Here is a 25025-nt window from a genome sequence, read left to right as displayed (position 1 = left end):
GGGTTGGGTTGGGACAGGGCCACTCGACGCTGTCCCGGGGAAGCGCGCGCCAGCAGCTGGCCGGCACGTGCAGATTACTTCTGCTCCAGAGGAGCAGTAAGCACTGAAATGCAGAATTTGGGTTAATTTGGTTAGGTTTAGGGGGCGGGGAGGAGAGGGGAAGGGGGAGGAAGGTTAGTTAGGGGGGTAGGGAAATTCCCTCCCAGTCCGCTTCTTAATTGGAGCAGACTGGGAGGGAACTGGGGGAGGCCCAATTGCGTTGTTGCGCATATTTAATGAAAATTCTCCCCCCATGTGTGCGCCACCCGCACATGCGTGCACGGCCATCAGATTTCATAACATGCGCGCACTGGCGTGCGCATGTTATAAAATCAGTGCATCCATGTGCACGTGTGGGGAACCGCGCACACATGGACAGCTGTGCGCTGCTTTTAGAATCGACCCCAAGTCAAGTTAGTGCACACTGACAGAACTTACTGCGCACTAACCATGCAATTAGGAAAAAAAAAGAAAAAATAATCCTCAACAAATCATTTAAAAAATGAAAGCAAGTAAGAAATAACACGAAACACCCCCTCCCCCCCACTACACATCCCTAAAACTTGTATTCTAACCTAGAGCGAATTCTACGTGCCATGAGTCAGTGCCAGCTATTGTCTCCTACTTCTGGCCTGATATCCTCAACCATGCATGTGATATAAACTCATAACATTTTTTCCATACAAAACGAATACCGTATAGTAAAATAATTTCCTACTTGCAGGAGAGGAGAGTGTCGTCTCTGCCGAATGCCCATGCTGCAGTCATGCTGCTATGCAAAAGGACAGGAAAAGGCCAAGGTTGTCATCTCTTGAGCAAGGAAGAGGCATGGATGGAGATGGTCACATCCAGAGCAAGTGGAGTCAGCAGAGGTGGGATGGACCAGAAGGAGGAAGAGATGATGCCCAAGGATGAGCCCCTGATGACCTTTGATGATCAACAGTCTCTGCAGCTGTTTACAGATGTGCAAGAAGAGGCCATCATGTTGGAGAACCAGTGCAGATGACGATCTTCAGGCCCCTCAAATTGGATGGTGAGGTAGAATGATCAAATAGCTGAGCTGCTAGAGGAGGAGGAGGTTCAGGGAGAGATTTGCAGATTAGGGGATGTGCTGGAGTGTATTCTGGAGCAGATGGTCTTTGGGTAAGGTCACAGGATCCCCGTTCCCCTTCCTGCACATTCTGAAACACTACTGCAAGATGCCTTAGTCCTGGTGTCTACTTCTCAAAGCTCTTCCCAGTTAGCCCCTGATAAGCATGTTGCTCTCACAAAGGCCAGTGTGAGCACTGAGTATACCTTGTTGTGGTTGCCTCAGAGAGCTTGTATTAACTGTCAGAAGCTGTGAGCAATCAAGAAAACATTGAGCAGCTATATGCGTATGTGTGTGTGTGTGTGTGTATATAAATATATATATAAATGTCAATTCACTGTAAATAAATAGGTATTCATAATTTAAATGTGTTTCTGTATGAATATATTCCATCTTTAGACAGCCTGGTGATGGGCATAATGTATTTCTTCAATTGCATTTCTTTTTTTTTCTATTTATTAAATTTTACAAAATGTAATTCAATTCAAGCATCAAACTTGAATTGAAATGCATATCAATCAAAAATTCCATATATTTTTAACTTAGAAATTAAACATATTACACTTTTCTTTCATTCAGAAAAATACATTTCACAATATCAACATAATAACTAAATTCATGCACCAGCCCTCAGTCTGGATCCAATCACATCTCAATCTCATTTTATATATTTCAAAATACAATTTGGCCATATATTGGGAACAGGTATACTTCTTACAAGATCTTAAGGTACAGCTTTTATAGAGTTACTGGGCTAGAGGTCGGAATTAAGCTAGGTACACTTTGTTTTTTATTAGCCAAAAAAGAAATTAGTTGGGAGGGCTGGTAAAATATGTAAGAGAAACCTTGACTTTTAATTAAACGTTTACATGGATGTTTTAAGTAGAATAATAATCCCAACTGAATAACTTGTGGTTTCAACAGTAAAAATTGTTGCCTTCTCTTGTGTTTGTATGGATGAAAGATTTGGATCTTATATTTCAGAAATATTTCATGTTTGTGTAAGAAATATCTTTTAAAGATCCACTCTCTATCCACCTCCATCAAAAAGGTCACCACAAGTATTGATGTCTTCACTATTTCTTCTGAATGTTCCAATACATCAGAACTAAAAATCTTAGATGTTTCCCTTGGTAGCAAAAGTTGAAAATTATTTTGATCTAGTTGTGTCCTCTATTTTGGAGGTATATAATACGCCTTAGATATTATAGGCAATACTTCTTCTTTAAGAAGCAAAACTTCTAGCATATATCTTCTCCATAGATCTTTTGGAGCTAGATATATAAGTTTAGGAAAATGTTCCTAGCTCGAAGCTCATTCTCCAGGTTCTCAACTTTAAAATGCAGAATCTGATTTTCTTTAACCAACTCAAGCTGCATATTTGTGTTACTCTGTATTTTTGTATCAATAGATTGTATTTTTTCAGCATTTTTCATTAACCCCTCTTCTACTACTACCAAACGTTCATCTAACGATTTAACTGTTTTAGAAACATCTGACATTTGAATATTTGTGTTTAAACTCTGAATCGCCTCCCAAATTGTTTCCAAAGAAAAGGTTTGAGGTCTTACCCAGAGTCTGATGTACAACCGGTACCTGTTCTAATATAGCTGTTCCTGGCTTCTGCTTTGTTCCTCTAGCTGAAGCCTGATATCCGCTCAGATTGAAATTGTGCTGATGCTTCTGCACACTGCTTAGGCTCCGGAGGAGAATCATCCGGTAAGCCGACTTCCAGCTCCCGTAGATCTCCCTGCTGCTTCTGTGTGCGACTCAGGAGGAGATCTGTCCTACGGAGATAATGATGTTAACAATTCAGGAGCAGGCTCGGGCTCTTCTTCCCTCCCCAAGATCTGGTCAAAGAATCCTCTAACAGAGTTTTTCCTGCTTCCCGACGGATGTGGGCATCCATGGGACCCATCACAAGTTGAGACGAAGGAGGTTCCGAAGCTATCCGCTCCCTCGCTTTTCTTTTGCGAGCGGAGTGCAGCATTCGCAAGATTTTTTCTGCAGCTGAAAATAAGGCGCACACAAACGTCTTAGACCACAATACTTGCTTGAATCCAGTAGGAGTCTTCAAGGAGTTAAAAGAGGAGAGAGGAAGTTCCACTGAAGGAGAAAGTCAGATTAAAAAAAAACCCTCCTTTTAAACTAATTTGGCAAAAATGTAGAAGAATTACAACGTTACAATATTACTACTAAAGTTGTAACAAAGCTGCGTGCCCCTTTGGCGTGCCGGCGGGTGCTGCGCGCCGCAAATGGGCAAGTTTTGTAGTCCATGGGCGTCGCTTTCCACTGACGTCAGAGAGGAGGTTCCCGGATGTACCCGCCGTTGGGGCCGTCGAGATCCAACGCACCCCTGTTAAAGCCTCCGGACCCTCTCTCACCACACTTCTCAGCTTTCTTTCTCCTTTCCGCCTCAGAAAGTCAGCGCAAATGGGCAGGTTTTGTAGGCCCTGGGCGTCGCTTTCCACTGACGTCACAGAGGAGGTTCCCGGATGTACCCGCCATCAGGGCCGTCGAGATCCAACGCACCGCTGTTAAGGCCTCTGGACCCTCTCTCTCCACACTTCTCAGCTTTCTTTCTCCTTTCCACCTCCCTTCAATTACATTTTTGTCTCCTCTTGCTCCTCCTCGGTTTCAGGGGGATCTGCACCTTCACCCTCAGGAGAAAGCTGGCTACAGGTTTTTGGTAGATTATATAACATGCCGCAAGGCATAAGATAAGTCACAGGCCTTAGTGAGGCAGTATAACTGATACTTCTTCGATTTGTCCAGACATCTGTTTTCAGAAGGCCAACATTCCTTGTGTTTTTACAGCCCTGGGCTGCTCCTACACCTCATTTTGACACTCAGTTGCAGGAGAATGCTAAGAGGCTCATAAGTCCTGTGGTAAGGGGATATCCTCTTTCACCAGTGGGGGAGAAGACAAGAGTGTTAGGGAGACAAAGGTGCAGTGTGCTGTTGCTGGCCATTGGTAAGATGTGAATGGTCCGCCTTTTGCAGAGCAGTTAGATACGTTAGAAGCATAATGAGAGAACAGTTCAATACTTAGGTAAAGAAAAGTGGAGAGTAGAAATGTCTTTTTACCTAGCACCATTTCCCCGTGATTTGGCCATCCTCAAAGTGGTCATGTATGCCTTGGCTGTGACAGAATATAGATTTGTGGCTTGAGACCAGAAAGCTAGGGAATGCATCACTTATGAGAATGGTGGCATTGTAGACTCCCTGCATACTGAGGGAGGGAAAGCTCTTGTGGTTGTGGTATTAGCAAGTGGCCTGGTTACTATGTGGTATCAATTTCCCCCCAAAATGTGGAAAGTGAGGAATACCATACAATTCTGTCATTTGCTTTTGGTGCTGTATATCTGCAGAAAAATAAATATATTTATTTTTTATATTGAGAAGAGCACTCATAAACTCTATAATAGTGTGGGATGGCTTATTTACTTAAAATTTCTTATACTGTACAAATCGGCCAAAACCACCGAGACGGTTTCCAATAACAGCATACATCATAAAATATCAAATACAAAAATAAAGAACGTACACATACAGATTACATGTAACACACAAACGGGCCGATACAGTAAGGAGCGGTAGGAAGAGCTGCGTTAGTGCCAGGCGCACCCGCGTTTGCCGCACGCACAGTCCGGCTCACCTACCGCTCAATACTGTATTTAAATAGCTTGCAAATGCAAGCCGCGTCTAAGAAGCATCTGTGAAGCGTTAGGCCCGCGCAGTCCATTTTACTGTATAGAGCGCTATACTGCGCCTATACAGTATCCTGGGTGCGCTGGTACCTGTCATTTCAAATGTCATTTCAAATGACATTTGAAATGACAGGTATCAGGAAGTGGATGGTCCTCTCTCCCGCCCTCCTGAAGCAAGGCGCAGGGCGAAAGTTAAAACAAAAGGGAATAAAGTGTGATAAAAGTAAACATACTGGCGGGAACCGGCGGGTGCGCATTCGTCGAGGCGGAGGGAGCCGGCGGCGAAAGCGGCCTCCAACAGCCCCCGCCGGCGGTGAATGAATGCACGCTTGTATAAGCCTGTGCAATTTGGGCGCTCAAGGCGTGACGTCACGACGTTTGGCGTCACGGCGTGTGACGTCGGCGTTCGCTAATGCGCTGCCTTGAGCACCCAAATTGCATTCATTCTTCTTCGCCGGCGGGGGCTGCTGGAAGCCGCTTTGGCTCCCCTGCCCCCGCCGGTGAAGGTGAATGAATGCAATTTGGGTGGGGGGGGTGATTGGCCCGTCAATTTGAGAGGACTGGGGCTGCCCCGGAGACCGGCACCCATGGACGTGGCAAGGGCAGGTGAACGGGGACTGGGGGAAAGTTTGCCGCCTACCCTTACCCCTGCCTCTAACGCAGGGGTAAGGGTAGGCGGTAAGTTAGCAGGTTAAACGTGCGGCAAAATGGCAGGGTAAAATAGCGAAGGTCGGGGCGCGCGTTACTGTATGGGAGGGAATAGCTAATCCGATCGTTTACATCTCATATACATGCCGCAGGCGGAAAGGGTTACCCGTTGAGTTAAAGAGGCGGTAAGGATGGGTTAAAGGGGATAGTGAATCGCAGGTTGGGCTAACGCGGGTTAGAAGCAGAGTAACCGCGGCCACACTTTACTGTATTGGCCTGAAAATAAATACCAACCACCCACTATATGCCACATTTTCTGCCACTGCAATTTGCCAGACTTGCCAAGTCAAAATTCCTAAACTATATTATCCATTCACATTTGGGATGTGCAGGAGAAAAAAGTTCGTTTTCGGGAGGGGTTTTTTTCACGAATTTTGTTTTGTGGATTGTTTGATTCATTTTCATTTGTGAGAAAAAGCCGAATCAAAAAATAAAAAGAAAAAAAATGAAAAAATGAAAACAAGGCCTCTCACCCACTCTCCTGAAAAAATGCCGGGGCTAGGATTTCCCCCCAGCCCCCACACCCAGTCCAGTATGATTCCACTGGGTTTGGCCTACGCCCAGACCATAGCCTCGGCCTTGCATAGACCAAAGGTGTGGTCTGACCCGGAGGCTGGGTCCCGAGGCCTCGGCCCGCACCCAGGCCCAACGTCACGACCCGACCAGAAGGCCAGGTTCTGACACCAGGGCTGGACCAGGCTTGATGCCACGATCCTGCTCGGTGCTGGTTCCTGACTCTGGGGGCTCGGACTAGGCTGAGGCCCAGACTTATGCTTGATGCTGCAACTCAGCCAGGAGGCTGAGTCCCGATGCCATGGCCTTGGTTCATCCCAGGCTGATCCCATGACCTAATCTGGAAGCCAGGTCCCGATGCCCGGACCCAGGGCTGATGCTGCAACTCAACCCAAAGGCCAGGTGCCCGACCCAAGCCTGATGCTATGATCCGATCCGGAGGCCAGGTCCCAATGCCAGGGCCTAGGCCCAGACCTGTCCCAATGCTCCGACCCGGCTCGGAGGCTGGGTCACAATGCCGTGGCCTCAGCCTGGAGCCAGGTCCAACTCCACGACCCAATTAGGAGTTTGGGTTCCCAATGCTGGGGCCTCAGCCTATGCCATGGCCCGGACCCATGCCCAACACTGGAGCCCATCCTGGACCCATGCTTGATGCCATGATCCGACTCAAAGGCTGGTTCCTGATGCTGGGATCCAGGCCCGATGCCATGACTCAGTCCGGAGGCTGGGTCCTGACGCAGACCCAGACACAGGCCTGATGTCACAACCTGGCCTGGAGGTCAGGTACCAACATCAGGGCCTAGGCCCTGTCCCAGGCCCGATGCCGGGACCTCATCCAGGAGGCTGGGACGGCCCAGGGTCAGGTCCCAGCCTCGGAACCTCTTCTTCCTGCTCTTATTTCTTTGGGACTTGGAAGCCAGATGCGCCATCTGTTGGGGTAAATGTGCCGGAGTTGTTAAACTTTGATACAACCCCAGTGGACGGCGTCATTTGGCTTGCAAGTACCGAAGAAAGAAGAGCAGGAAGAAGAGGCTCCGAGGCCTGGGCTCAGCCTTTAATGGATATCTGATGGATAAGGTAATTTTTTTTTTTTTTGTTTGTTTAATTTTTGGGGGTCTCTGCCAAGGCCCCAGCGTCAGGCTGTGCCTCCGCCAAAACCCCGGCATTGCGCTTGGATCTAGGCCGTGGCCTCTGCCTATGCCCTAGGTGAGGCCCCGGTTTCAGGCCTAGACCCAGGCCCGAATCATTGGGTTTGAAATGATTCGAACGAATAAGATTTGTTTCGTTTGCGGGCCCTGATTTGTTTTGGGTGTCTCTCCCCCCCCCCCCCCCCCCCCGAATGAAACAAATTATTCTTATTTGTCACAGAGTGCAGTTTCATTTTAAACAAATATACACCCCTGTCACTCATAGGTAACTAATTTCTTACATGACTATCTAAATCAGGAAACAAAAAGCTCTTCACTAGTTTACGAAAGTTTTGTAAACTGAGCTCTGCTCTAATAAAGGCTTACAAGCTTAATCCCACTCTGACTCCGAAAGGGCTGAAATGTCTTTGAGGTGGCCTGACAAGTCTTGACCTCTATATGGGAAGGCAGCAGGTGTCCATTCTGCTACTGGTACAGATATAGAACGGTTACTGAACCTCAACCTGCAAGTCACCTGCTCCTCTGGCCAGTCCCAAATCTGGGTCCTGGGTCCATATATCCTCCTCCTCCTCCTCCTCCTATGTTGCGTCTCCCTCCACTGGTGCGGATTCCACAGAATCCAAATTTATAGCAGCACTCTCCTTTCCCACCATCATGGGAACCAACACTCACCACCCGAGCAGCAGATATGTACGGCAGGCCCAGACCCTCTCAACCAGCAGCACGCAGGCTCACTGGCAGAGAAGATAGACCCAGAGGCACACGTGCTCACAAAAAGCAGGGAAGGCGCACAAATGAAACACAGAAAATAGCACACAGACTCACCTGTAACTGACAAACACAGAAGAAATTAAAAAAAAAAAAAATGGCAAGACAGATAGTTCCAGCACTGACAGTGACTGATTCCACAACAATCTCCAGCACTAACCACAATCCAACCACCAGATCCCAAAAGATAAGTGAGGTTTAAATTTTGCAGGTTCAATAGCAAGCGAAAGGCGTGGTGTCCATGTGTGATGATGTATGCACATACTCTGCTTATAAAATAAATAAACATGTGCCTGCTTTCCAGACCCCCATCCCAGAATGCCCTCAAAATGTGCTTTTTTTTAATGTGCATAGTTTGACATGGGATATCGGTAGTATCTACATATTGCCGACCTTATGAGAATTCAGGTGGCCACATAAACGTCATTTATGTGCATACAACTCAGTTCTATTCTCATATCCACATACGTCTTTGAAAATTAGCCCAGAAAGGGGCAGTTTTCAGAGCTGTTTCTGTGGGTAAATACTTATTTTCCCATGAAAACTGGCTGCCTCAGAATTGCCCTTCCTCAATATAGCTACAATTAGGTATGTTTAAATGCATTAAATGGAGACATTCCAGGGAATATGTTTAGGTCAGTGAGGAAAATAATGCACATAGTTTACTTTTTCAATTGCACATGCGTTGCACACCCACCTCCGCTGGGTGTTTTGTTCTCACAGCAAGTTTCAAAGTGAAAGTACTCTCTGGAAACTGGTGCAAGATCCATGGGTAGAAAATACCTGCAGACTTTGATCAAATGCAGACAGTCTGAAAATATCCCCCATAGGTTTTTATTTATATCCAAAAATATCTCATGAGGGTCTGTCAAGTGGAAAAGTAGAATAGCAATTGAGTTAGAGTAATATTAAAAAAGTTAAGCTGCGTAAAAATGAATTAAAAATGACTGAGTCAGGTTTAGTAGAAAAGTGTGTGGTTTTTTTTCTTAACTGTTCCACAAGCACTCTGTTTCGCTTATTTGATGTTGAGAGAGACAGTTAGCCAGGCAGCAATACTTCTAAGACATATTTTTCTAACAGTGATGCAAAGTTGTTGAGGCTAATAGGCGCACTATGTCTGTCTTTCAGATCCCCAGCTCAAGGGTATAGTGACCAGATTATATTGCAGGCAAGGCTACTACTTGCAAATGCACCCAGATGGATCTCTCGATGGCGCCAAGGACGACAGCAGCAATTCTAGTGAGTATGTGGAAATGATCTAAGTTGACATTGCAGCTTGCAGCTATAGCCGTTCGTAGATATGCACAAAGCCAACATTTTAAAACTGCAGTAATAATAATTAAAAAAAAAAAAAAAAAAGATAATTCCGTTGGCAGTTAAAGCAAAGTCATTCAGAATAAAAGCATTTCATTCAGAATCTTATTTTGTTCCTGAAGTGGTGCTAATATTTACAGTTCAAATCTTTTTTTTTTTTTATTATTATTTGCAAGCCCAAAACAGTAAAGAGAGGAAATACCAGGAGCTGCAATAGAACTGGCACAATGAAAATGAAGCGTGTGCATAGAAGAAAACCACTCGTATTTACTCTAATTCAAAAAAAGAAGTGTCTCACATTAGGAGGTGATAACAGCAAGGCATAAGAAGGAATGACAATTTGCTTGTGTAACTATCACAACACACAATTGTAAATTAAAGGAGAAATCATAAAAGGGGAAAGTAACGGTCTACTAACCTCCACATTGTGACCCAGTTGGCAACCCAATGACAGCTAACTGCTGCCTTTTTTACATATTTCTAGTATTAAGTAACGTACTGTATGCCACCAGAGTGAACGTTCAGATTAGCAGCTTTCTCCCAGTTAGGTAGAACCATATTAGTGGCAATGGAAAGTAAAAAAAAAATACTAACATTTTCCCTTGTGAATAAGGCAATCGGGGGCATAGAGAAAGAGACCCGAGAACAACAGTGCTATAGTCTAGGGCAAGAAAGGGCAGCAATTGTGAAATCATTCCCCATACTTCATGCCAGATCTGTTCAGCACAGAGCAGTAGTATAGAAGGTGAGAGAGCATAGTCTTAGCCGCACCACAAGACCAAGAAGCATGCAAGAGAGAAAGTTCTGCTTTAATCATAGTCCAGTGGGTCCAAATCACACAGTGCACTAGAAAAAACATTGAGTTATATGTGAAGAAAGGGAGATTCTCAGTGATTTACTCCAGTACTAAGCCCATAAAAAATCATCAGCCAAAGACGACTCATGTGTCCACGTTTTTTCTAAACCGATACGAGTAAAGTTGGTTTTCTTCAAATATTTATAGACATGAGATACTGTGTGACCTTGCATAGAAAGAGAAAACAATGAAGTAGTTACTTGTGATTGTTGGAAAACCACTCCCAAGTCAAGATGCAAGGCTTGAAGACAGGGTAACAATTGAACCCTTCAAAAATGTTGGGTTTGCAGTAAGTCAAATCTGCCAACCAGCAGGACAAAAATGGCCCATCATCGATTGAGCTAGCAACCATATTGCTGCCCAATACCATTGTGACCAGTTGATTGGTTTCTGATCTATCAAAAACATCAAATTGAACCATAATGTTATCAAAGCTGATGATCTCCATGGAACCCTTAACATCTTAATGGTCCTTTCCAGCTTCCCATAGGCCAGGACATCTCGAAGATGTACTGGGGAACTCACAGATAGTCAGATTTTCAGGATATTCAAAATGAATATGCATGACATAAATTTGCGTATCATGGAGACTCAGTATATGCAAATGTATCTCATGCATTTTCATTATGGATATCCTGAAAACCTCCAGGACAGTTTTGGGAATCTCTGCCATAGGCTGAGATTCCCAAAAAATAGGATGGCAGTGGAGATTCCCCAAAAATAGGATGGGAGTGGAAGCGAGCCACATTTGACATTCCTGGTATAGACCATATAGGTATAGTCCAGCCCTGTGCTCTGTCTACATTTAACCAAACAGGAAAGTAATCAAATCTTTTTTCTCTGGAAAGTTCACACCTCCTAATTCTCTAGAAAGCTTCAGTTCCCACAAAGCTATATGCAGAGCTTTGTCAGAGGAAGCAGGACAGTAGATCATCAAGTTGTTGGTAAAATTTGTGAGAAAAGAAAACTGGAAGCATGCTAAGCATAAAATTAATCTGTGGTGCTAAAATCAATTTTTTTTGTGTCTAAACGCTCCCCCCCAAGAAAGATATGAAGGAGATCATTTAGTATTATCAGGAAGCAGAGTAAAAATCTACTAAGCTATAGATGTTGTTAATTGCATGGAACTATAGAAATGTATGCCCAGATATTTCAGCCCATCGGGGAACCAATGAAAATGCAGATAGTGGGAAGCAAGGTTGTTGGCACAAGAATTGAGGGGCATCATTTTGGACTTACTCTAATTAATGTGGCAACCTGGGAGCTGAGCGAAGGAAGAGATGTGGTGCATATTGCATAATAACTGGAATAGTAAGGTCAGGCTTATGCACATATAAAAGAACATCGTAAGCATATGCAGACAGTTTATGTTCCACTTCGTTAACTCAGATACCTGCTACTGAAGGGTCTTATTGTAAAGGTTGTAGGAAGGGTTCGAGAAATGTTAAAGAGAAGAGGGGACAGTGGGCACCTTGTAGTGTGCTCCCTCTGCAAAGTTACTTGGGTCTGACAAGGTTCCATTGATTGAGAGGAAGGAGAGTGGCAGTTGGTAGAGTAAACATATATCTAAAAAATGAAAGATTCCACACAAACATACCAACGTAATACTTCAATCTCATTTCACATGGTTGAAGGCCTTTTCTGCCTCTAGAGAAATGGCTACTACTGGCTCAGGGAGATCTTTGGTCACCAGCAAACATATTGTGGAACAGGCGGGGCAGTATCAGAGATGAATCGTCCTTTCATAAATCCAGATTGATCAGAATGTATGAGTTTATCAGTAACGGTACCAAGTCTAAAGGTGAAAAGATTAGCAAGAATTTTTTTAATCCATATTGAGTAGAAAAATATGTCTATAGTTGGTCACCAATAAAGGGTTTCCATGAGGTTTAGTAATGACCTCATCACATCATTAAAATGGTCCACAGAAAAGCCAGTGGTTTATTAGCTATAAAGGGAGTGCAACTTACGTAATAATTAAGCAGAAAAGGTCTTATAAAACTCAGTACTGAAGCCTTCCAAACCAGGAGCCTTCAGCAATTGGAGATCAGAGAGAGAGCATAGTGGACTGAAAGATATTGGAGAATCCTGTCTAGCCCTTCCTCCAAAGTCAGCAGAAGGTGTTCTAGATTGGATATAAACTTAGTAAAAAAGAGAAGAGCCATTGACTCAGTAGAATACATAAAAAAGATGATAGCTTTTAAATAGTCTGATATCTGCCTCCTTAGTCCCATTAGTACCATTATTTGATTTTAGAGCTGCAATTCTTTTATGCTTTCGTCAGCCTCGCAAATAGTTGGCCAGCAATCTGACAGACTTATTCTTTTCCATATAGTATCTAGATTTTTGAAAAGTATAGCCTTCCAAGCACATTCTCTTAACAGTTTATTATATTTGTATTTTAATTTATATAGGTCTGCGAGCAGCCTACTGTCATTAGATCCTAAATATTCATGTTCAATCTGAAGAATTTGATGTTCTAAAATTGCTAATTCCTCTTTCATTTCCTTCATTCGCTGAATAACTGACTATTTCTCTGCAAACAGTGACTTAAAACTTCCCAAATAACTTGCTTAGAAACATCAGCAGTTTCATTATGGGAGAAATAGTCATCAAATACAGTAGAAAAATGCTGTATAAAAGTGGGATCTTCTAAAAACTTAGCATTAAATTTCCAGCATGGAGCACTAGGGGGAGGCAAATCCCAATGAATAAAAATAGAAATTATCGCATGATCCGAGATGAGAATATGAAATATATGCGTCGACTAGGTTGGACCTAAAAGGCTGTTAGAAATAAACAAATAACCCATGTGGGAATAAGATTGGTTTGGTTTGGAAAGGAGTAGAAGGTAAATTCTTTGTCGGATATAATAATCTCCAAGGATCCACTAGTCCATGAGAAGAGATGAGACTACAAATAGCCTTGTGTGAGGAAGAGGATCTACTATGACAGAAGGATTGGTCCAAAACCAAGTGTAATGGTGGATTGAAGTCGCTTCCAATCATTTTCAGAAAATCTGCATGTTCAAAAAGCACTGTTGAGATACCCTGGTAAAAGGAAGAGATATCAGAGTTAGGAGCATAAATGTTAAGAAGCAACAGATTCTTATCATAAATCATCACGCCTACTGCTATCCATCTTCCCTCTGGATCTTCCTCCTATTCCAATTATTTGTATAGATAAAGATTTATGGAGTTAGTATAGCTACAACTCACTTTTTGCAATTCACTGGAGCAAAAATCACTTATCCAACCCAGTCTCTCTTGAGCTTAAGGGATTCCTGATAGGATGTGTGTTTCCTGTAAAAACACCAATTCTGGGTGAAGAGATTTAAAATAAGCCAATACTTTCTTCTGATTTATGCAAGATTTTGACCATTAACACTAAGAGAAAAATCTTTTAAGTTGGTAGCTATAGTAAAAAAGAATATTGGTTACCCAAGCATAGGCTTACTTATACATGTAAGTGAAAGGGCTAGTATGTTACTATGTTATGCTTTAACCAAACATGTGAGATAGTAATCACTGAAGCGCCAAAGAACAAATAACGAAGAAAACATTAGAAACAATAATTCAACAAAAAAGATGCAGCAGTATGAAAACATGCAGCGCCAATGACCCCCAAGAACTGTGAAGAAAAAACAGGGCGTTGAGAGTTGAAGAATAGGCTGCTGAATCAAACAAAAAAGTCTTGCTGCTCAGAACAAACATGTCGCACTGATAAAATCAGGATCGCTGTGCCTTGAAGTTGAATCAACTACGGCAAGGTCTTATAGAGCCACAAAGTCATGAAGAGCCATGAATGTTCTAGAAATAGTGTTCTACAAACAAGAACCAGCGGTGCATACTAGCCTACCATCGTGAATGCCATGCATAAGAGCACCAGTCCTAGCATAACAATAATGGGAGGAAGAGGCATCTCTAACCTGGAGCCAAAGAAAAATTTTTAAGCAGAGGAAGTAATGAAAATCATGTATTCATTGATGAAGAAATCTCCAGTCCGTCCAGATGGTTTTGAGTAAAACGCATCCATGCTGGTTACAGGAGGCAGTCTTTCGTGCCAACAGCTTTGAGATATGGTCTCAGACCCAGAAACAGCTTTTTGCAGTTGGTAGTTTTAGCAAGATCTGGAATGAATAAAGGTCTCATGGTATCATAGGTTATTGTCAAGTTTTCCTTAGCAGCAGACAGGACTGTTATCACAAAACCTTTAATATTATTGGATAAGGGTACTTAGCTTGCCTCAATGGCTGAGATGAAGTATGGAGCAAAACAAGGGTTAGACGCCAAGATCTTTTTCCAAAATTTTATTGTGGTGGGCATTAAGAATTTATACGTTTCCACCACAATAAAAGTTTGGAAAAAGATCTTGGCGTCTAACCCTTGTTTTGTTCCTAACGGCTTTTTTAGACCGCCTTCCTTTGTGTTTTTTTTAGATGAAGTATGGTAAGCATGCTCAATCTCCAGAGGAGGTCCAGACAAGCCAGTATAAATTGCTGCAGGACAGACAGAATATCAGCTCCTTCTCAGCCCCCTGATTTTCCTAGGAAGTGCAGGTTATTCCTTCTATTTCATTTAGATAAGTCTTCAATGTCATATTGAAGTCCGGTCATTTTCATCGATACAGCTCGAAGTTCAGAAATGATGTCTTCACAAGCCTTCACTCTCCATTCCAGGGATTCAATGTGAGGCGGAAAGGCCTAATTTTATAGCACAGGTTCTAATTTTATAGCGCAGATAGTCTCTGTATTATGGCGAAGCATATCTTTTCGTTGTTGAAGCTCCGCTACCAAGGAGCCCTACATATACCCTCCTCCAAACTCACACACCTCTCATCTACAAGGGACAGAGCATTCTTGATAGCAGGTCCCTCAATTTGGAACACAATGCCCCCCGACCTCCGCATGGAGCCATGCACACGCAGAGTTTGCAGCCTTAGGCAACGACATCTTCTCCGGCATCGGGGGTTCTGTTTGGAATATTTTATTCAAGAAGTTTGGGCAAATGCAGCCTCAATCTTGCCTGATTTGGATCCCAACATGGTCTTAACTCATAGCCGAAAAGATGCAAGTAGGTCAGTGAAAATTCAGCAGGCAGACATGCAATTTTGTACAGTCTAGAGGAGCTGGAAATTCAAATTGCCATCATCTTCAGTGCTCACCAGTGCCCCTTGAGGTGCTAATTTTTAAACGTTCTGAACGTTTCTTAGATTTATCCATTTCTACATTTTGGAATATAAACATGTAAGGGGGACACTGTATTGATTTTTAATAGGAAAAAAACCCCACTACTTGCTGGTACCATATTGATAGATGTAAAGAGTAAACACAGCATGAACAACTAAAGAATAGACCTAGAAAAGAAGAACTGTCATATGGGAGGGCAGTTTTCAAAAGACTTATCTAGGTAAAGGGCTATTTACCAGTGAAAGGACTTTTTGAACATTGCCCATCCTGTGTGTGAGTAAAAGGTACATGTTTAGTTCCACAGTGTGCACATTTTATCCACATTGTAATGGAGGCATTCCCAGGGCGGAGTTGAGTCAGGTGAGAAAACGATGGTTTGGATTTTCAAGACTATTTGCACTTTTTTGGGTCAGAAAAAGTATCTTCAAAAAAAAAAGCAGGTGCAGATCTGTGTGGGGGTGCGTCTTCTTTGGGCCATTTCCAAAGGGAAAATAGATAACGTACGTTCTCCTTGAAAGATGGTGCGGAATCAGCAGCTAAAAATACCCGCTGACCTTTCACCTATGCAGATCATTTTGAAAATTGCCCCTTTAGGGAGCACAAGTTATATTTTTAAAAAAGGCACAATATAAGAAATAAAATTTATTTATTTATTTAATTTCAAAGCTTTTATATACCGATAGCCATTTGCACATCGTATCGATTTACAAGGAACATTGCACTTATAAATTGTAGCATAACAGTTACATGGAACAATTGGTAACACATAGGGATAACAAAAATATAATATAATTTAATTTAATTTAAAAAACTATGTACATGTATATAATATGTTTATTTTGGGACAAAAGAAATATAATATTAAAAGCTAAGTACATGAATATAATAAGGTAAGGGTATAGGATTAATATGTGACAGAAGAACTATGTACAAATTGGTCGGTAGAGTTGGGGAGTAGAGAAATTTGACATGAATTCACAGTGGAGAATAAGTAGGGAGGTGTTAATCGAAGGCCTGTTTGAAGAGCCATGTTTTTAATTTTTTTTTTTTTTTTTAATTTCTGTGTGCATGGCTCCATGCGGAGGTCGGGGGGCATTGTGTTCCAAATTGAGTGACCTGCTATCGAGAATGCTCTGTCCCTTGTAGATGAGAGGTGTGTGAGTTTGGGGGAGGGTATATGTAGGGTTCCTTGGTAGGCTGATCTGGTGGGTCTGTTGGATGTATGAAAGCAGAGTGAGTCGTGTAGCCATTGTATGCTTCCATTGACTAGCGTCTTATGTATCAGGGATAAGCTTTTGTATTGAATTCTCGAGGCAATTGGGAGCCAGTGGAGATCTCTTAGTATGGGAGTAATGTGGTCCTTCTTGCGTGCATTGGTGAGAATTCTCGCTGTAGCATTCTGTAACAATTGTAGGGGTTTGATGGAAGAAGTTGGGAGGCCTAGGAGGAGGGAGTTACAATAGTCAATTTTGGAGAAAATGATGGTTTGGAGAACAGTTCGAAAATCGGTGGTGTGAAGGAGAGGTCTTAGTTTCTTTAATACATGGAGTTTGAAATAGCATTCTTTTAAGGTGGATTTAATGAATGGTTTTAAGTTCAGTTGGTTGTCGATTGTAACACCTAGGTTCCGTGCGTGTAGAGAGATGGGTTTGAGGAGGGGTGAGGAGTTGGAATAAGTGTGGGTGTTAGGGGATATGACGAGGAGTTCTGTTTTGGAAGGAAGCGCTAGGTTCATGTTTATGAGGAGTTGGTTGATGGTGGTGAGGCAATGGTCCCATGTCTTTAGGGCCTCAGATAGTCAGTAAAGGGGATTAGTATTTGGACGTCGTCCGCGTATATGTAGTGGGTGATGCCTAGGTTAGGAGTTTGCATAGGGGTAACATGTAGATGTTGAAGAGGGTAGAGGATAGAGAGGAACCCTGGAGAACACCACGGGTAAGGTTAATAGGATCAGATTCGTTGTTACCCAGCTTGACCTTGAAGTATCTGTTTTCAAGGTAGGATTTCAGCCAGAGTAGTGCTGTTCCTATTATGCCGAAGTCAGAGAGTAGTTTTAAAAGAATTTTGTGACTGATGGTATCGAATGCAGATGATATGTCGAGCATTGCCAGGAGGTAGGAGTGACCATTGTCCATTCCTTTAAGTATGTTGTCGGAAAGTGATATGAGGAGAGCTTCCTCAAAAAGGAAATCAATGAATAAGACCAAATAGTAATAACAGTTAGTTGATATTTTAAAAGATCGTCACTGTAGTAGAGCTGCTTTAAAGTTCTTCGAGGAATTGTAATGAAATCATCTTGTGTTGATTAAAATATGTCAGATATGAATGTGACTTTTGTAGGATTTTTCTTTGATTCGGTACATGTAGGTATATATTATTGTTCCCATTAACCATAATAGAATAACACAGTAACATGGTGAATGTTTTGTCTCAGTCTGCTTTGCTGTCTCTGTCTGCTAGGTGTTTGGTCATCTCCCTCCTTTGTCCTTTTCCCCCTCCCTGTGGATCTTGTCACTCATTCATTTTCTACCACTTCAGCTCGTGGGTTATTCTAGATATCAACTGCCTTGTTAATAAAGTCGTAGTTTCCTTGAACCCACATCTTTGAGCCTCTTTTTATTAAACATGCACATTTTTGTACTTCTTAAAAGCCTGCTAAATATTTGGTTGTTTCTTTTATATTTAGCATTTTTTCTTTCTTTCTTCTTGAGAGTGTATTTTGTATCTCTTAAACCTTAAACGCAGTTATCTGCGTTAATGTTAGCATGGATTACCGCCTGTTATTTAGTGAAACGGCTCCATTACAAATAATGGGGATCACAACAGTTAGTTCATGCAGTCAAGCACATTAACGGCGGATTTAGTGGATCAGCCAGTTTGTTAGTCATCTTATCAACTACTTCAAAAGATGGCTGACAAATGGCAGATTAACTAAAGCACTACTTCCATCTTCTTAGTGTCCCTACAAAGGTATGGTTTGCAGAACTGCACAAGACTACTTGAGGAGCTGTCTCATCAGAGATTTGTCCAACAGTGCTAATGCTTCTATTTTATTCTGGTGATACCCCTCCTTATGCAATCAGCTATACTGTTATCTTTTCCTGCTGGTCTATTAAAGGATATCTCACATGTCTTCTCTCAGAAAACAGATTGAATGTAATTGAATTTACATAGGAATTGACACAGGAAAATAATTAGGATCTAATTTAAGAAAGACTTTTTCCATTCTGCGCCCATGGAGAAAATCTTTATTGAAATAAGGCTCTTATTTGTCTCTTTACTGAGTGTACAAAAAATGTGCACTTACTAATAGGCCGATTCAGTAAAGTCCGCGGGAGAGCGAGCGAACGCCCGCTCTCCCGGCGCACGCACAGGCCACTCGTGATTCAGTATTTAAATTAGGTCCGGCGGTAGAAACAGGCAAAAGGAGGCGCATCCCTAGCGCCTCCTTTTGGCCCGGAGCAGCAGCTGTCAGCGGGTTTGACAGCCGACGCTCTTTTGCTGGCATAAGTTCTCGAGCCCGCTGACAGCCACGGGCTCGGAAATTACTTCATTTCCAGGCTTTTCTGCACCCTCAACATGCACTCAACTACCATGGCACTGACTTTACCCATTTGCATATTACCCCATGTTTCAGATGTTGGAGCCCAAATTAGTGCAGGGGACACACTCAGACCAGGGGCAAAACCTTCACACCGTCTCACAACAGGCCTACAGCTGGCTCCAGATTTTCAGGACAGGGTTGATCCAGTCCTGGTTTTTACCCCATTGCGCTGGGACCTATACTTACAGGCAGAGTAGCCCTTGATAATTCTGTGATGAATCTGCCTCCCATTCCGTGTTGTTTCCCGAAGACATGCAGGGGGACAAACAGGATCCTACTCTAAATCATGGTTCATCTCAACTGGGATGCCGTACCGGATGGCAATATTGTAAAGCATGCTGCAGGCCAGTATTGTCTCATAAGAACATAAACTATGCCATACTGGGTCAGGCAAAGTGTCCAGCAAGCCCAGTATCCTGTGTTCAATAGTCGCCAATCAAAGTCACAAGCACCCAAACATTAAATAGATCCCAAGCTACTATTCCTTATTGATTAATAGCAGTTTATGAACTTCTGCACTAGAAAGGTATCTAAGCCTTTTTTAAACCCAGTTACACTAACTGCAATAATATCCTCTGGCAATGAATTCCAGAACTTAATTATGCTTTGAGTGAAAAAGAATTTTCTCCAATTTGTTTTAAATGAGCTACTTGCTAACTTCTTGGAGTGCCTCCTAGTCCTTCTATTATTTAAGAGCGTAAATAACTGAATTACATTTACTTGTTCAAGTCTTTTCATGATTTTGAGGACCTCTATCATATCCTCCCTCAGTCGTTTCTTCTCCAAATTGAACAGCCCTTACCTCTTTAACTTATCCTCTTAGGGAAGCTGTTCCATGTCCTTTATCTTTTTTGTCTCCCTTCTTTCTCCAGTGCAACTATATATTTTTTGAGATGCGGCAACCAGAATTGCATACAGTATTCAAGGTGTGGTCTCATTATGGAGCAATACAGATGCATTATGACATCCACCATGTTATTTGCCATTCCCTTCCTAATAATTCCTAACATTCTGTTTGCTTATTTGACTGCCGCAGCACACTGAGCCGACGATTTCAATGTGTTATCCACTATGACGACTATTTCTCCTTCCTGGGTGCAAACTCTTAAGATGGAACCTAACATTGTGTAACCACAGCAAAGATTATTTTCCCTTATATGCATCACCTTGCACTTGTCCATAATAAATCTCATCTGCCATTTGGATGCTCAGTCTTCCATGTCTCGCAAGGTTCTCCTGCAATTTACCACAATCCGCTTGAGATTTAACTACCCTGCACAATTTTGTTTCGACCACAAATTTAATCATCTCATTTCTTATACCCTTTTCCAGATCATTTCTAAATATTTTAGAAAGCATTAGTCCAAGAAAAGATCCCTGAGGCACTCCACTGTTTACCTTTTTCCACTGTGAAAATTGACCATTTAATCCTTCTCCCTGTTTCCAGACTTTTAATCAGTTTGCAATCCACAAAAGGACATCGCCTCCTATCCCATAACTTTTTAGTTTTCTTAGATGCCTCTCATGCGAGTCTTTGACGAATGCCTTCTGGAAATCCAAATACACAACATTTACCGGTTCATTTTTGTCAACATATTTATTCACCCTTTCAAAACATATAGATTTGTGAGGCAAGAATTCCCTTGGGTAAATCCATTCTGGCTGTATTCCATTAAACCATGTCTATCTAAATGTTTTGTGGTTTTATTCTTTATAACAGTTTCCACGATTTTTCCCGGCATTGAAGTCAGGCTCACCAGTCTATAGTTTCCCGATTTACCTCTGGAGCCCTTTTTTAAATATCAGGTGTTACACGGCCCGGCCAGATGGCCGGGTAGCTGGCCCCCCTTATCGCTGCCCCAGGGACTTCCTGTGGCTCCCTCGTGGTGGCAGGGAATCCCCACTGGCGTCTCCAGCAAGCCTCCCCCAGCTTTGGCCCTACCATGCGCCTCTCTGCATCACAGCAAGGACACCGTCTAGCGCACGGTTTGTGGCCTGCTCCCTAGGGGCGTGTGCGCGTTGGCCTTCATCTCTGAGGGCCAGCGGTGGGCCCTCAGAGATGATGTCAGAGCCAGGGCCCTATAATTATCTTGGCTTTGGCACTCTGCAGATGCCTCAGTAACAGGTCAAACTCCATTGAAGCTGCTGGTTGCCTTGTTCCTGACTCCATGTTCCTGATTCTGTGTTCCTGACTACTTCTTGGATTGACTTCTGGCTCCTGACCATGTCTGGATATTTGCTCGTCTTCTTCCTGCCATGACTTCGGAATGTCTGCTTGACCTCTGTTAGCCTGCCGCCTGCCCTGACCTCAGAACATTTGCTTGACCTCTGCTAGACTGCCGCCTGCCCTGACCTCAGTTCATCTCTGGACTTCTTTTGACTGTGGCCTGTCTGACTACATCCTTGCTATTCGCTGAGGGATTTGTCATCATTGGAGACCCCCAGCCGGCCCCGGCACCCAGGGGCTCAACCTGCGGGGAACAAGGGCTGGTATTGGTGAAGGTCCTGTAGGGCCTCCACACTGACCAGTTCCACCTGCCAACGACAAGGACCTGTGGGGTTCCCCCTACAGGTAGCATCAACCTCATCTCAGCCTAGGGTCCACCAGCCTAACATTGGGATTACTTTGGCCACCTTCCATTATTCAGGAACAACAGATGATTTTAATGATAGATTACAAATAAATTGTATTAGGTCTGAAATTTCATTTTTTAGTTCTTTCAGAACCCTGGGATGTATACCTTCCAGACCAGGTGATTTGCTACTCTTCAGTTTGTAAATCTAGCCAATTGCATCTTCCAGGTTCACTGAGATTTGGTTCATCTGAATCGTCACCCTTGAAAACTGTCTCTGGAATGGGTATCTCCCCAACATCCTCTTCAGTAAATGTCGAAGCAAAGAATTTAATTAGTCTTTCCATGATGGCCTTATCTTCCCTAAGTGCCATTCTCTGCCCCATCTAATGGTCAAACTGACTCCCTCACAGTCTTTCTGCTTTGGATATATTTTTAAAAAGTTTTTATTATACGTTTTTGCCTGTATGGCCAAACAATGTCTTATGCTTTATCCTATTTTCTTCTGATGGATCCTTCTTCCAATTTTTGAATGAAGATCTTTTGGCTAAAGTAGTCTCTTTCATCTCACTTTTTAATCATATTGGCAATCATTTGGCCTTTTCCCCCCTTTCTTAATGCATGGAATACATCTGGACTGCAATTCTAAGATAGTATTTTTTAACAATGTCCATGCCTGTGCAACACTCTTAACCTTTGTAGCTGCACATTTCGGTTTATTTTTAACTATTTTTCTCATTTTCTCAAAGTTGCCATTTTGAAAATGTAGTGCTAGAGCCGTGGATTTACTTACTGTCACCCTTCCAGTCAATTCAAATTTGATCATATTAACCCTATTGCCAAGCGGCCCCACCACCGTTACCTCTCTCACCAAATCCTGTGCTCCACTGAGAATTAAATCTAAAATTGCTCCCTCTCTCGTCAATTCCTGAACCAATAGCGCCATAAAACTGTCATTTATTCCATCCAGGAACTTTATCTCTCTAGCATGTCCTGATGTTACACTAACCCAAACAATATTGGGGTAATTGAGTTCTTCCGTTAACACTGCACTACCAGTTTGGTTAGCTTCCCAAATTTCTCTTACCATTTCACTGTCCATCTTATCATTTTGGCCCACTGACGGTAGTATACTATCACTATACTCTTCCCAAACACATAAGGGATTTCTACCCATAAAGATTTCATTGTGCATTTAGGGGTAGATTTTAAGACATGCGCGCACGTGTCCATATGTGCGCGCTACCTGGCGTGCGCACATGGACACGTGATTTTATAACATACACGCGCAGGCACGCGCATGTAATAAAATCAGGGGTCAGCACGCGCAAGGGGGTGCACAATTGTGCACCTTGCGTGCGCCGAGCCGCGCTGCCTTCCCTCCGTGTAAATCCTCTGAAAATCTGGCCCTTAGTCTCTTGCAGGATCTTTATCCTGTTGGACTCTATGCCATCTATGATACAAAGCACCATTCTGTCACCAAGTTGCTCCTCTCTGTATGGCACTATCCCATTGGTTATCCTCCTTCCTCCATGTCTCTGAGATGCCAATTAAGTCTATATCATCATTCACTGCCATACACTGTAATTCTCCCATCTTACTTCTTAGACTTCTGGCATTATCTTACAAACATTTTCAAAGTGTGTTTTTTGTTTGCGTTAACATTCTGCTTTTCAGTTGACAGGGATAAATTAGAATCTTTTAGCACAGGTGATTCTTAACTTATAGGTACATGGACTACTTTTCTTATTATTGGAACCTCTCTGTTGTTTTGCAAATTTGTGATACTTTCACTGGTGCTTTGCCCTTAGAATCCACTTTAATATTAAGTGAAACATGCAGATGGGGATCATTTTTCAAAAGGTTCATGTAATGATATCACCCAGATAATTGCAAAAATAAATTCTGCTTCATGACTTCTAAACTCTTGTGCATTTGTAGTATTAAAGGTAATCCAAGTTAATATCTCAGTATTTATTATAGACATAGTCAATTTGTTTTTATCTGAAGGTCTTTTACCTGTCTCTTTAAAATAAGCTGAGATCAGGCCCATTCTGAAAACAATTTCTTTGGATCCATCCTCATTGACGAATTATCATCCAATTTTATCATTGTCCTTTGTTGCTAAGCTAATTGAAACAGTGATGCTAAAAAAGCTTAATGACCATCTGGAAGCTTATAAATTATTAGATCAGTTCCAATTTGTATTCAGAAAACATTGCAATATGGGACATTACTGCTCTTGAGTTTAGACATAGTAAGAAGTGGTTTTAATCTAGGCCTAGGAAAGAGATCCGAATGAAGAATACAGGAAACAGCATAAACAATGGCAATTCAGATGCAAAGCATTGATGAGAAAGAGGAAGACGCAATTTGAAAAGAAGCTTGTCGTGGAAGCAAAAACTCATAATAAAAACTTTTCAGGTGCATTTCAGGTAAAAAGGCTGCGAGGGAGTCCGTTGGATCATTAGATGATCAAGGGGTAAAAGGGACACTTAGGGATAACAAAGCCATAGGAGAGAGATTAAATGAATTCTTTGCTTTGGTATTCACTAAGGAAGATGAAAGAGAAATATCCATGCTGAAAATTATATTCAAAGGTGATGATTCAGAGGAACTGATACAAATCTCAGTGAACCTGGAAGATGTTCTAGAGTAAATTGACAAACTAAAGAGTAGTGAATCATCTGGACCAGATGGTATACATCCCAGAGTGCTGAAAGAACAGAAATGAAATTGCGGACCTGCTATTGGAAATTTATAAACTATTAGTAACATTGTCTATGATGCCTAAAGACTGGAGGGTTGTCCATGTAACGCCAATTTTTAAAAAGGGATCCATGGGTGATCCAGGAAAGTACAGACCAGTGAAACTGATATCTGTGCCAGGTAACATGGTAGGAAGTATCACAAAGAACATTTCTGAATATATAGATAGGAATATTTTAATGGAACAAAGCCAACATGGATTTAGCCAAGTAAAGCCCTCACTAATCTGCTATATTTTTGGGGGCGTAAATAAGCATATGGATAAAGGTGAACCAGTTGATATAATGTATCTGGATTTCCAGAAAGCATTTGACAAAGTCCCTCATGAGAGACTTCTTAGGAAATTAAAAAGTCAAGGGATAAGGGGCAGTGTCCTATTTTGGATTGCCAACTAGTTAAAAGACAGAAAACAGAGAGTAGGGTAAATGTTCCTAATGGAGAAATGTGAATAGTGGTGCCCCAGGGATCTGTTCTGGGATTGGTTTTTTAATAAATTTAGTGACCTGGAAATGGGAACATCAAGTGAGGTGATCAGATTTGCTGATGACACAAAATTTTTCAAAGTTGTTAAATCACAAGAGGATTGTGAGAAATTGCAAGAGAACTTTGCAAAACTGGGAAATTGGCCATGCAAATAAAATTTAATGTAGACAAGTGCAAAGTGATGCACTTAGGGAAGAGTAACCCAAATTATGGCTACACAATTCAAGGTTCCACATTAGGAGTCACCACTCAGGAAAAGGAT

General features: G+C 42.3%; 1 protein-coding gene across 1 annotated transcript in view; it reads left to right on the top strand.

The window, feature by feature from the left end:
* Nucleotides 1–25025, top strand: part of FGF14 (fibroblast growth factor 14) — a 419021-nt gene that overhangs the window by 62368 nt on the left and 331628 nt on the right. The window contains exon 2 of the mRNA XM_029604517.1: nt 9105–9215. Coding sequence (XP_029460377.1) covers nt 9105–9215 — 111 coding nt within the window. The remainder of the gene's footprint in view (nt 1–9104; nt 9216–25025) is intronic.

This window comes from Rhinatrema bivittatum, chromosome 5, assembly GCF_901001135.1.
Source record: "Rhinatrema bivittatum chromosome 5, aRhiBiv1.1, whole genome shotgun sequence".
NCBI classification, from domain to species: Eukaryota; Metazoa; Chordata; class Amphibia; order Gymnophiona; family Rhinatrematidae; genus Rhinatrema; species Rhinatrema bivittatum.
The sequence above is the reverse complement of the archived record's forward strand: the minus strand, read 5'-3'. Positions and strand labels throughout refer to the sequence as shown.